This window comes from Podarcis bocagei, assembly GCF_964188305.1.
Source record: "Podarcis bocagei genome assembly, chromosome: 13".
In the NCBI taxonomy this organism is placed as follows: Eukaryota; Metazoa; Chordata; class Lepidosauria; order Squamata; family Lacertidae; genus Podarcis; species Podarcis bocagei.
Genome location: NC_138138.1, coordinates 4,474,785 through 4,489,114, shown reverse-complemented (window position 1 = coordinate 4,489,114; position 14,330 = coordinate 4,474,785). Strand labels below are relative to the sequence as shown.

At 43.7% G+C, this 14,330-nt stretch overlaps 1 protein-coding gene across 3 annotated transcripts in view; it reads left to right on the top strand.

Annotated features, from left to right (window-relative positions):
- The window catches only part of SLC9A3 (solute carrier family 9 member A3), a gene marked incomplete at its 3' end in the record, with an annotated part of 107,982 nt that overhangs the window by 73,133 nt on the left and 20,519 nt on the right, over window positions 1–14,330 (top strand). For all 3 annotated transcript variants that reach the window (XM_081167276.1, XM_081167277.1, XM_081167278.1), the window contains exons 2-7: window positions 3,093–3,395; window positions 4,830–4,990; window positions 5,487–5,565; window positions 8,799–8,976; window positions 10,057–10,277; window positions 13,623–13,825. In XM_081167276.1, the coding sequence (XP_081023402.1) occupies window positions 3,093–3,395; window positions 4,830–4,990; window positions 5,487–5,565; window positions 8,799–8,976; window positions 10,057–10,277; window positions 13,623–13,825 (1,145 nt within the window). The remainder of the gene's footprint in view (window positions 1–3,092; window positions 3,396–4,829; window positions 4,991–5,486; window positions 5,566–8,798; window positions 8,977–10,056; window positions 10,278–13,622; window positions 13,826–14,330) is intronic.

The window sequence follows — 14,330 nt, the reverse complement described above, 5'->3', positions numbered from 1 at the left end:
TGTTATTAAAGCCACAGTCAATATGCAAAGAGTAGAAGTAACAGGGCTTGTCCTGGTTTTATAGAAGCCAATGTAATAGCACATACTGAAGCTTTTTGCCAACTCTAAACTGACCTTAGTCATAGAAAATGGAACATGGGAAAGTTAGAAGAAATTGGTATGTATGGCTTTCTATGGCTTTCTATGTCAGGCTTTAACCCATGTTACCTTGACTTAAACTACAGCACTCTTCTCAAGATAAATGTAAAATGTACCTCATTTCATGGATTGCAAAATCCAGGTCTAGAATGGGCTTTCAATTTGCTCTGGTTACCCCCCCCCCCCGCTCAAAACTGACCACAAGGTTTTCAATAGGTCTGTTTCCAAATTCCATTGACATTTGACTTCTGAAGTCAGGTGTGCACATGACCTCATAACTTAATGAGGAGCATTGACCTGGTGATCCTAAAATAGCGTCCACCTTTTAAACTGCTAATGTAAGTTTGCTAATTTGTTGACCCACAAAGAACAGTGACCTAAATTGTGATTTTAATGAGCTCATTGCAATGGTGTATACAGGTTCTGTGGTGATCATTAAGTGTGTAGCAACTAATAAACCTTCCAGAGAACAAACCAAGTGCTAACCAGTTTTTTTTTTGTTTTTTTTTTAAGATTACGGTATATCAGCACTTGCTAAGATTAGGGAAGGCAGACAGGGGGTACTTTGAGTTTTGTTTTTTAGCTCTTACAGTTGATACTGAGCCATATGCCTCAATAATTAGGGCACTGCAAGTATATTGATTCCTTGATTGTTTACTAATATGTTTTACCAGGGCCAGACCAGGACATTTTGGCACCTGAGGTGAATTGCAAAATAGCCTCTCCCCCTCCCCACCAGGGAGGAAGGGGTGAGTGAAAATCTGGATCAGAAACCAGGGAGGAATAAAGATCTGTTGTCAGGATCTGCTTCCTCTGTGGAAAATGCTGCCTGAGGCAGTCGCCTCACCTTGCCTCAAGGGTGGGCTGACCCTTTCACATCTTTCCCTGGTTTATTGCAGTGTGGTTTCTGGAAAGAACTTATTTATTCTTTGCTATAATAGTCTATATGTGCAAAGAGAATAATGAATAGGATTTGGAAGCACCCCACTTATTGTCTATCATCATAGGCGCCGACTCCATGGGGCCTGAGGGGGCTCGAGCCCCCTCAAAAAATTTTTTGGGGGGGCTCAGCCCCCCCAATAATCTCGGGCGCCCTTCCAGCAGAGCGCCGCCGCCGTCCCCGCCTCCTCCCCACCTGCTCCTTCACCAGCCAGCCAGCCAGCCGCGCGCCCTAATCGGAGAGCCCCGGCCGTCCCCCGCGAGATTAGGGAATCCCCGGGGGCGGGGGCTCCTGCCTCGCTGCTTCGCAGCACCACCGCCACTGCCAAGGCACTGCCGGAAATCCCGCGAGAACAGGGGAATCCCGACTGGCCACACCTCCCAGCCAGCCAATCGGCTGGCTGGGGGGCGTGGCTTGCCCTATTTAGGGCCGGAGCCACTTTATTTGCATATTCATGAGCTTATTTATTATTCATTTGCTTTCCCGGGCCCCCCCAATATTTTTTATAAGTCCGCGTCCCTGTCTATCATAAAGGTAAAGGGACCCCTGACCATTGGGTCCAGTCGTGGCCGACTCTTGGGTTGCGGCGCTCATCTCGCTTTATTGGCTGAGGGAGCCGGCGTACAGCTTCCGGGTCATGTGGCCAGCATGACTAAGCCACTTCTGGCGAACCAGAGCAGCGCACGGAAACGCCGTTTACCTTCCCACCGGAGTGGTACCTATTTATCTACTTGCACTTTGACGTGATTTTGAACTGCTAGGTTGGCAGGAGCAGGGACCGAGCAACGGGAGCTCACCCCGTCGCAGGGATTCGAACCGCCGACCTTCTGATCGGCAAGTCCTAGGCTCTGTGGGTTAACCCACAGCGCCACCCGCGTCCCTTATTATTGTCTATCATAGCATCCATCTATTTCTTTCTTTCAGACTCTAAAAGCTTTTGAGGCAGGAGTTTTATTTGGTCAGGGCCCTAATACAGGGGTATCTTGCCCCATGACCAGGGCTCAGACATTGTTAGTATATGGAAAAATAATAAGAGCAAGTGGGGAACCACAGTAATTAATGGTGTTGTGGAGCATGCAGACAGATGCCTAGAAAGCATTGGCTAGAAATGTAGTTGAACTGTGTGTGGCATATTGATTCCTCGGCTGTAGATTTGGACACATTTGTGGCACCGAAGCCATGCATTTGGGTTGCTTGGGTGATGGCTATGAAGAGTTGGGACAGAGTAGCTCAGTGCGTTGATTTTAGGATGTGAGACTTGAAGATGGAATAGGAATGCTGTCAGTGTGAATCCCAAAGAAACTGAGAAGGAAGTTATAAGAAAGTTTATTGCATACCGGAATAATACATTTCAAGACACTGTTCACTCCTGCACTGTATTAACTGATACAAGTTACCTACTTTCTACAAATAAATATTAATTGGAGGAGGAGAGAAAATCGACATTAGCAATGTTACAAGTGAGATCTGCAACAAAATGTTGCACTGTAACCTCCCTCCTAAAAGCAGTGCTCCTGTTCATGGTTAAAGCCAGTCATTTCCTCCAAACAGGGCACTGCATTCTCCCCAGCCCTGTTCTAATTTAAATGAGTGCCTGGGGAGTCTTTGATGTATAACATTAAGAGTAGAGCAATTCAAAGGGGTTGGGGTGGGGTAATCCAAGGTGGAGGAAGCACCAAATCCAAAATTGTGTTAATCTGTCTATCTATTTTCAAACCCTTCCCATTGGTCAAGATGGGAAGTAAAATCAGCATGTGAGCTCCCTATTCTGAGTGAGTGTGTACCCAAAGCCTCCTCCGCAAAATTCATTTTACAGTTCTTTTTTTCCATTATAAACAGCCTTTTAGCCATTATTGGAGCAGAGATCTGTGGAGAAGGAGAAGGTGCAAGATGTGTTGCCCCATGATATACTCACATGATATTTCACACTTTTATGCACCCAGAAGCATACCATTATTTAATATTTCTTCTTGCATTTGCCTTCTGACTCTCATCCATGTTGTTTTCTTGACAGTTTTCCACCTGTCCCATAAAGTCACCAGTGTGGTTCCAGAAAGTGTCTTGCTCATTGCGCTGGGCATTATCCTGGGAGGCATTGTGTTCGCAGCAGATCATATTGCCTCCTTCACCCTTACGCCAGACGTCTTTTTCTTCTACCTGCTGCCACCCATCGTCTTAGATGCAGGATACTTCATGCCAAACCGACTCTTCTTTGGCAACCTGGGCACCATCCTTCTGTATGCTGTCATTGGGACCATCTGGAATACTGTCACCACAGGCCTTTCGCTCTACGGGGTCTTTCTCACAGGAATAATGGGTAAGGCGTGGGTAATCATTATTTCATTATTAGCTATTGGCTCATGTTTTGTTGGGTTGTCCTGGGATGAGTAACTGTGGAGCTTTTGTCACATCAACCGCTCCAAGCCATGACCTTGGTACAAACCTACTTTGCGGTGGTAGAGCACCACAGCTGGTAATTTATTACATATATTTATTGTTATATTTTTATCCTGCCCTTCTTCCAAAGAGATCAGAGCAGTCTCTGTGGTTATTCCCTTCCAGCTACATTCTCACTACAGACCCTGTGCATTCGGTTAAGTTAGGATGATATGCATGGTGAACTAGCAGCTTCTGAGAAAACTATGATCTTTGCATTTAAAGAAGATTGCCCATCTCAGGTTTCTCATCAAGATCCGGTTGCGTAAGTTTCGAAGCCAGATTAGGCCTGTGTTCGGTTTACCCTTTCCTCTGAAGTTCCAGTAAAGATAGGCTGCCATCTTGGTAGCATTTAGGATTGGCAAGCCTCTTGATATTTGTGTTAGGGCTCAGTTTACAATAGGCGTAGTTTTGAAATCAACTATAAAGGATTGCTTTTGCTTTCTTTTGTGTGCAGTCGGGACAGTCGCTTTTTATTCTGAAATGGAAACCGTGCCCTTTAGTGCCATTGTTGACTAGGTGAATGGGCACATGCCACCATTGTTCTTCCAATCTAGCCTTAGGGAATAGTTCTCTCTCAAAACCTCAGGATTATCATCAAGGAAAAAACTCTTGTCAGTCTGAAGCAAACCTCAACCACATGCCCCCTTTGACATTTAAACACATTCAAGTGGGGGGTGAGGTAGGGAAGAGAACCTTCTTTGCTAGCAGGTTAACTATTCCTTGGTTTTCAGTGGTGCAGTTCAGCCACTATCACTGCAGACTGCAAACCATTGGCGAAATGGAAAGTCTGCAAAATTAACATGTTCTCTGTTTAATTTTGAAAAGCTGGGTTTCACTGCTTGAATGATTCTGTGGCAAATGCAGCACGTGTTAGAGGTGGTCCTAATTGTATCTTTCCCAGCTCTAGTTATTTTGACCTTGAAACTTCATTATCTATGTGCTAAAAAGAAGATAATTGGCATACCTGATACTAGACACTTGGAGGGGCTGGGGGTATATATCTGGTCAACGTGCTCACGAATTAGGAGTGTCATGAATTAGACCCTTAAGACAGTGGCAGGTTTATCCAGTAACTTACACCCACACAAGTCTTAATATGGGAATAGGGTCTAAAATAAACAAGCCTAACATTTCAATGGGAAATAGTTCTAACCATGATGAAACTAGTAAATCCAGGCACATGTACACCCCCCCCCGGCAATGCACTCAAGAAGGACCAAGCACATAAGAAAGGCAATATTAAATGCAACTCAATTCCCCACCCCAGAAAAGAGTGGCTAACATTCTTATGAGGTTTGCTTTGTTGTTCTAGGTGACCTTCAAACTGGTTGGTTGGATTTCCTCTTGTTTGGTAGTCTAATAGCTGCAGTGGATCCTGTTGCCGTGTTGGCTGTGTTTGAAGAAGTCCATGTCAATGAAGTCCTCTTCATCATTGTCTTTGGAGAGTCATTGCTTAATGATGCCGTAACTGTGGTAAGATCTTTTTTTGAAGTCCAAAGTAAAAGTAAATTCCTCAGATTTAATTCTGAACTATTGGCCAATGGACTGCGGATAAATCAGGAATGCATTGAATGACTCAGGACACAGATAAATTGGTATGAAGTAGCAGTCTATAATTTTACTTAGGTAAGTAAATATCACTGCTGTTCTACTACATAGAGAAAAAAAGGTTAGCTGTTTTCATAAGCACACACTCAAATTCTTTGCAAATAGGCTTTCTTCCATCACAATTTAATCACAAATGTAAAATAGAAGTCTATAGATGTTGCATTTGGTAGTGTACTGTTAAAGAAATGGTGAAATAAGATACAAAAAAGAAAAAACAAGAAATAGTACATATGTAGAAAGCAAATTAGAAAACAAAGAAAGATATTGTGTACATTACAAAAAATCAGGAAATTGTTATTGGTTGACAATAAGATGCTTTCTTTGATTCCTTTATGAAATGATCAATTTATCTTCCTCTTAGGTGCTATACAATGTGTTTGAATCATTTGTTAAAATAGGAACTGACAATGTGGTTGCTACCGACTGGGTCTATGGTGTGGGTAAGCCATCTTTTAAAACTTATTACATCATTAGTAAGAATCTTGTGAAGTTTTAATAATGATGCCCTGTTGCCTCAAACACTCTTCACTTTTCCTCTCATTTGCTATTCTTGAACCTCAAAGGCACACTTAAAGGAGAGCAAAGTTGCAGCTATGGGATAGTTAAGAAGTATAAAGATTTTCCCCACCCCAAAGCAGAACCCATATCACTGTGTTTGCTTAATTTGTTTGGTATGGGTATATTCAAGTTTCATGTGACCTGTGATCTTTTGCATGCAAATGTATAGGTCCCGCTTCTCTGCCACAAAGCAGTATTGGGAGAGAAATGTTGGAAGCTGGGGGGGGGGGGAATAGAGGGGTGATTAACCTTTCCCGGCCATTCTCATTCCTCTGCAATTCCCATCCACCTGGGGGTCTTGGCCCTAAATTATGTCGGATTTATACCCCATGATGGATGAGAAGCATCTGAGCAGGGAGAGTGGCAGATGCAATGGAAGGTTTTAGCACCCCCCCAGCCCCCACTAGGTGCTGACGTGCAACAGGCAGGGGATCGCTGGGCATCTGCATACAGAACCGAGTGGTAATGCATGTAATTCCAGTGTTAGACAACTGAACATGTTTCCATCCTGCCTTTAATATTAAAATCAAACCAAACCACAGTTAGCTTTTGTGCATAATGCATTACAATTAATAAGAGTTCTGTAGAAAAGTACCCTGCATTTCCCCTACAATTTAAATTAAATTCTAATTTTTTATTGTATTTATATAACACCTTTCTTCTAAATAAAAAAATTCCTTCCAGTAGCACCTTAAAGACTAACTAAGTTAGTTCTTGGTATGAGCTTTCGTGTGCATGCACACTTCTTCAGATAGGTATCTGAAGAAGTGTGCATGCACACGAAAGCTCATACCAAGAACTAACTTAGTTGGTCTTTAAGGTGCTACTGGTATCTGAAGAAGTGTGCATGCACACGAAAGCTCATACCAAGAACTAACCTGGTTGGTCTTTAAGGTGCTACTGGTATCTGAAGAAGTGTGCATGCACACGAAAGCTCATACCAAGAACTAACCTGGTTGGTCTTTAAGGTGCTACTGGTATCTGAAGAAGTGTGCATGCACACGAAAGCTCATACCAAGAACTAACTTAGTTGGTCTTTAAGGTGCTACTGGAAGGAATTTTTTTATTTTGACTATGGCAGACCAACACGGCTACCTATCTGTAACTGGAACCTTTCTTCTAAGGAGCTCAAGGTGGCATACATTCACGTGTTCCTGTGTTAGCAGGTACTCTTGAATGGTACACCTTGTGCAGTTTATTGGAATGTTAACAGCCCTATTATGTTTATGTCCTTTTAAGGGCTGTCATAAAAAAAGATAAGTGAGAAGTTTGCTTGCCATTGCCAATGGGTAAAAGGCAACGATGCAGAAGGGATGGTTCATACAGAGGCCAGCTTTGCATGAGCAGGGTTTTGAGCTGGGTTATTCTATCTATGGTTCTCTGTCTCTCAGTCTCTCTTTCTCCATGCCTTTCTTCCCTTTTAAAATCCAGCTTCCATTTTTCTCTTCCTCCTCTTAAAAAAAAGTAAAGAAAAAGGAACTACCATCTTGTCTATTATTTGTGTGTGTGTGTGCTTCTACTGATTTCCAGTTTGTTTCCAGGTACAATTCAAAGTGTAGTTTTTGACACCCCGCCCCCAAGCCTAAAGATCTGGGGCAAAGATATCTGAAAGGCTGCATTTACGCATATGAGTTTGCCTTTCTTTGAGACATGACTGAAGACTCTGCTCAAGCAATCTCGCCACCCCAACATAATTGGAGGCTGTGAGGTTCCTTTCTCTCTGTGTGGCACCACACCTTTGAAGTTGCCTCCTGAGAGGGGAGATTTTTTATTAATATTAAGATACCAGATGAAAAACATCTTTAGTTTCACAAGCTTTAAGTTAAGCTTTATATATATTTCACATCAAGGCTTTAAGTTTTTAAGTCACCTAGCATGGATGATGGGAATTTTAGTCCAGAAACAGCTGGAGACCCAAGTTTTGGAAACCATACTTTTTAGGGTCTTGTACGGCTGTTCTTAGTATCCGCTGCAGAATAGCTAATGCACTACTTGTTGCTTAACATTTATGTTCTGTTTTAAAGGCTATTGTAAGCTACTAGAAATTTTTAGTGGGGGTGGGGAACAGGAAACAAACTTTTAAAGCAAACCAATAAGCAAAACTATACCATTCTTCCTTTGGATAGCTTAGAGTAGTATACAGAGGGCTCTTGGCCGCCTCCCTTTAAGGTGGAATACAGGATTTGCTCAAGCAAGGAAGCCTTTGCCAACCTGGAGGTCTCCAGGTGTCCTGGATTACAACTCCCATGAGCCTCAGGCAACATGGCTGTGATGGCCACTCATGGATGCCACTCTGAGCTCCATGGAGCAAGGGCATGATGTGACCTGCCCTCAGCAGAAACTCACAAAGCAACAAGCACCTCAGTCAGCTCCACGTGCACAACTGGCTCAAACCAAAAATTAGTGGTTGACTGAGGTCTTCTTACGCCAGGCTTCCTCAACCTTGGCCCTCCAGATGTTTTGAAACTACAATTCCCAGCATCCCTGACCACTGGTCCTGCTAGTTGGGGATCATGGGAGTTGTAGACTGAGGTTGAGGAAGCCAATCTTACACCTTATCCCTCCCTAAGATCCACCTTTCCTGGCTGTGGAGTGTGGCTTCTTAAAGGGCCAAGCACCTATTTCCCTTCTGTCTGTGATGCCTTCCTTGGAATGCTCTCTGCACTGTTGGTCAGGCACTGCAGAGCAGGAGGTGCTTAATACTTCAGGTAAACCAGGCTATGGGGAAGGCACCTGTGAGCATTCAGTCTTCAGATCTGCAAAGGTACAGCAGTTAGGCTCAGGTTCAATTCTTCAGCCCTGGTTTCCATGGCTCCCACTCCTTGTCTCTCTGAGTCTTGGCTATTGCTTGATGCTGGGGCCACAGGAATGTATGTAATGGGGAAAGTATCTCACCAGCAGAACACCTTTTTGGGTGTTCAGGCCCCTCAATGCAGGTGAATTTTTATGATACCTGGGTATCTGTGTAACAGATATTAGCTCCATCTCCCCAACTTTCCCAGCCACCAGATAGCAAAGACTAAAAAGTCAATAAACCAAAGTGTGTATTGTTTTTAAAAATTCAAAGCATTTTATAAAAAATCCATGTGATTCTTGTCTGGTTTTGTTCTTGCAGTGTCTTTCTTTGTGGTGAGCATTGGAGGTACTTTAGTCGGTGTTGTCTTTGCGTTCCTGCTCTCGCTTATCACTCGTTTCACAAAGCACGTCAGAATAATTGAGCCCGGATTCGTGTTTGTTGTCTCCTACTTGTCTTACTTGACAGCTGAGATGCTGTCACTTTCTGCCATCCTTGCGTAAGTTTCAGTTACCGGTAATTAACTGATTTTTCTTTCTACTACTGCTGGAGAAAGGGGTCATTTTAAAGCGATTGTAATGCCCAGCTGAGTTTGAAAACATTTTCTATCTGTATTAGAAAGACAAAACCAAAGAAACTTGCGGAAACTTGGGGAGAATGTCCCAAAACTATTAGGCTTGGAAGACCCTTGGGGAATTCTATGGTTTGTTGTGCTGCAGATTACAATAATCAAAATGATTAAAAATAGCTAAACCACCAGCTAAGCCTTCATATAACAGTGGCACTAGCATAATGGGGATCGTACTGTTTCTTTAAGATACATGTAGGGAGAGTCGGGGCCCTTGCAATGTGGACTGTGTCAGGGCTGGACTATGAGCAGCACTCTTGGGTGAGCCAGGAAGCAGAAGCTATGGGACAAGGCAGGAGTCAGGCTCTTAGGGCCAACCAGGAGGCCAAGTTGAGGAGCAAGCTGGAAGTTTGGACCGGAGGACATGCCAGGAGGCAAGGGTCACCTATCATCTTCCATGGTTCAGTTCCCTCTTTTTTGGGGAGGGGGGGACGTTTATTAGAATTTTAAAAGAGAGATAAAATATTTTTCTCAAATATCGTTTTTATCCAAACTGAAACATTAATTTTGATAAAAACACAGATCCAGAGGAAAAGAAGAGAGAGAAAAAAATAAAGGATTAAAAGAGAAAAAGTAAAGTTCAGAAACTAATGAACTTCTTATTCTTCATATGTCAGCTATGTATAAACATTATTCAACTCATCCACTCCAATGTAACACCCAGCAAGACTCCTTTCTATAAACCAACATTATCTTCAGTTCAGAGGTTAACTGCCAAGAGCAGCCAAACACAGATCCAATAACGCCTGACAGTTGTGGCAGTTAAACTTTTTTATTTCCATTGCCTGCCAAAGGATTTGGCTCAGGTAGGTCAGTATTTCAGAGGGAAACAAAACATTTAGGCGTAGATCTGCTTTTAGATTTCAGAATAGAACAGTTTGGTAGATATGACAATGCAGAACAAGTTGCTGCAAAGATAAGTGATTAAGATGTGTGTTGAATTTCTTTCAGTATAACTTTCTGTGGTATCTGCTGTCAGAAATATGTCAAGGCAAATATTTCAGAGCAGTCTTCTACCACTGTGAAATACACCATGAAGATGTTGGCGAGTGGCGCAGAGACTATTATTTTCATGTTCCTGGGAATTTCAGCTGTTGATCCTAACATCTGGACTTGGAACACAGCCTTCATACTCTTGACGCTGGTCTTCATCTCTGTCTACAGAGTAATTGGTAAGGAAACACGTTTTCCTACTAAGAGTGGTAATTAATTTCAGCTTTTGGTCTCCTGCATGTTATATCATCGGCTGGGTGGAAAAATAAATTAGAACATTTTGCAGGTTTTTATCAGGGACCTTGTTTTCATTGCTGCTTAAATTCTGCAACAAACTCTCTACAGATATGACAGTTCCAGACTGAGCAATAGAACTGTATTGTTCTCCTCCTACAGTGAGCATCCTCCCAGCAAGAGCAGGCTGCTTGCATCTCTCCCACATTCTTAATCTCCTCTTCCTGTTGGCATTTTGATCACTAAGAGAGCTGCCAGGAAGGTGGAATCTGTACTATGTCTGCTCTAGGACTTGGCTTGGTGTGCCTTTTAAACATCTCTGGGCTCCAGGAAACTGTCCAGCCTTGTTGCTGGTGGTATTGGTTGGCGCTGGCCATCTCCTCAGCTTAGAAGTGGTCCTTCCCATTTTCCAGATGCTTCAGAAGCACCCATTCATCTCTTCCCTTGTGGAAGCACTTAAAGCAAGATGGTCCATCAAGGCTTTTTTGGACAGCTGTAGGCAACAATTGACCCCCTGTCTTCCCAAAGCCAGGTAAGGAGGCGCTGACAAGGTCCTAGGGTCCTGGAGCCTCTTTCCCAAAGCCTAGATAGTGCTTTCTCAGCTTTGGGAAGAAAGGAGGGGCTCTAGGACTCTGCCAGAGCCTTCACACCTTCTTCCCAATGCCTGGTGCTTTGCTTAACCGGCTTTGAGAAGGCAGCACAAGTGCTGGGGTGTGCATGTGTACCAGATTATGACCATGTTCCCTGCCCGCCCCTGCCTCCTTCCCCCCCGCCCCTGCATGACAAGGCAATGTGCAGCCCCTGGGTTCCATGCCAAAGTACCCTTGCAGCCCACTTGGTATGAAAAGTTGGACTGCCATGACTTAGAGGATCAGGCTGACAGTGAAGAAACACTGCCTTCAATTGGGCTGATGTGAGTAACCCCTGATAGCTTATCAGAAGCAGATTTAAGATCATCTTCATCTGCAGACCCAATATACGACTTTAATATATTAAAGTTGGCTAAATAGATGAGATCTGATATCTGAAATTTCCAATCATCTTTTTACTAGTGTGCTGATTAATTTTCAGCAAAAATCAGAACTGCAGTTAGCACCTGAAAGTTTACCTATGGAAAACATAAAACCCATACGATTGTGAACCCTTTTCTCCACTCCACACTAAATGTGTGGAAAGCAACATTTAAAAAACTGGCTCCCCCACTATCTCCCCTTATCCCTCTTTGCTTTCACCCATCTTTTAAAGAGGCAGGGCAATACTTAGATTGGAATGGTTGGGAACAGGTGGGCCTTTATAGATTAAAATATTTTTATGCAGACAGTATCCCCCTACAAAAATAACAATTCCTAGCTGCCATACCAAACCTTACATAGTCATGGTACCATTTCAACCGGCTGTGAAGATTCCTGTTAAACCCAGACATTTCCACTCAAGCAAACAGGAAACTAACAGCAATAGAGCACATCTTTGTTAATTTCTCTCCACTCTCTAAGGGCATAGCTTCCTCAATTTACAAAGCTCTAATAACACTGGAATTTGGCAATATTGTTCACAAAAATGCCGTGGGAAATGGACCTAGATGTGCAAATACCGGTCTAGTTTCTGCAAAAATATGGGAAGCCTCATTAAAACTTCTGCATAGGTAGCATTATACACTGGTGAGACTGTCCCGAATGTGTAAGGAAGTCAATCCCAGTTGTTGGAGGGGATGTGCAGTCAAGGGTACATATTTCCATATGTGGTGGTGTTGAGACATCATCAAACCCTTCAAAGAAATAAGCTGAGTATACAAGAAAACCATGGAAGTGTCCCCTGCGCTAGCACTGCTTGGGCTTAGGATCCTGCCTGCTCCTGATTATCCTAAAGATGACCTCTTAGCCTTTCTATTGTCAGCTGCCCATATGGAGACAGCCAGATGTTGGAAACTGGTGTTGGTCTAACAAGAGTACAGTCAATAGCACTGGCTGAGAAACTAACATGCCAAGTGAGAGCAGCAAAGGACAAACACAAGCCATATTCCTTTTATAACATATGGGAAATGTTTATTGAATACATAAATTGTTCAGACTGTGGCATGAATCCACTCAGCACTCATGGGAAAATGTGACGTGATCTCTGAGTAATCCAATGAAACTTCAATACATGGCATGACAGAAGTCTGTAATTCTGTCAGGACAAGTTGTTTATTGTTGTAACAATTGTTTTCTCAAAATTTATCTTCTTTACCAGGGAAATAAATAAAACCACTATTAAAAAAACCAAGCCCTATGGAAAGCAGTTACAGTGGTACCCCGCAAGACGAACGCCTCGGAAGACGAAAAATTCGCTAGACCAAGGAGTTTTTCGTTTTCTTAGCCGCTTCGCAAGACATATTTCCCTATGGGCTTGCTTTGCAAAACGAAGCTTGCCCTGCAAGCTCCGGGGATAGCGGGAAAGCGCAGCGCGTCTTCCCCGCTGTCCCCGGACCTCTTTTGAAGCAAGGGGTGGCGGGGAGAAGATCGCTTCTCCCCGTTGCCAGCCCCGCAATCTCCAGGGACAGAGGGGAAGGCGTGCGCACCTTCCCATCTCTCCCTGGACCCCTTTTGAACCAAGGGGCGGCAACGGGGAGAAGCGATTCTCCCCGCTGCCCCTTCCCTTGCTTTAAAACAGGTCTGGGGACAGAGGGGAAGGCACGCGCACCTTCCCCTCTGTCCCCGGAGATTGCGGGGCAGGCAACGGGGAGAAGCAATCTTCTCCCCGCCGCCCCTTGCTTTAAACAGGTCCAGGGACAGAGGGGAAGGCGTGCGGCGCTTCCCCTCTGTCCCCGGACGGTCTCCATCGGAACGCATTGATTGATTTTCAATGCATTCCTATGGGAAACCGTGCTTTGCAAGATGAAAAACTCACAAGAAGAAAAAACTTGCGGAACGAATTAATTTTGTCTTGCGAGGCACCACTGTAAAACCTTTCCAAGCAATTGTTTTGTTTCAAACAAATCCAGCAAGAGAGTTCCGTGTGTGCAACTGCTGTGGATGCTCATTGCAGTGCTCACCATGGAACATAATGGGCTGTCCAGTGCAGATGAGGCTGCGCATGTAACGAAACATGAGGAAAGCTGGATCACGGCAGTGTCTGTTGCATTCATTATTTGCCAGATTGTTCCTGCCATAGGCAAAATTGCCATTTCTAGGAAGGAAATATATTTTGGCAGCAGCTTTGTGTTGTGATGGTTCAGTGGTCATGCCATTCTTAATTCCTAAAAGAATATTGTTATGCAGGCTTTTGCTACTCTGAAACATTTGCTTTAACAGGTGTAATTCTGCAGACTTGGGTTCTAAACCACTACCGAATGGTCCAGCTGGGAATAATAGATCAAGTGGTCATGTCGTACGGTGGACTCCGTGGCGCTGTTGCCTTTGCTTTGGTAGTAACCCTGAACAGTAAAGATGTCGCAGAAAGAAACCTGTTTGTCAGCACAACAATCATTGTTGTGTTTTTTACTGTCATATTCCAGGTAATTTTAATTGTTCAGCCTTTCTGTTGCTTTTACGGGTAAAGTGCCGGGTTAGGCGTTCTTCTTGAACCCAGTATGGGAGGGATCTTTTGGCTCACGCATCCTTGTCATGTCCTCTTCCCTTCCGGTAAAAAGCAGCGTCTGACCATCTGAATGCAGCCTTCAGTGGTAAGCTGTTTGTCGTGGAATGAAATGAAATCTAGGCATGCAGCGGCTTAGCAGGTGGAGGTGGGGAGAGACTGCTAGGAAGTAAAGTCTGTGAGGGCTCAATGAAGTATCAAAAGCAGATCTCAAATGCTGGCTTTATATTATGTCAGTGAGCGGGGAGTATAAAAAACTGTGCGCTCTGTACTAAAAACCTAAAACCTCTGTGTCAGACCCCCATGTATTAGTAGATCTTGAGTTAATATTTCATGAGAGAGACTACAGAAATGTTATTTGCTATTTGTAAATCCTTATCACTTTCTTTAAATGAGGGGAATTTAGAGGCAGGGATACCATTTCT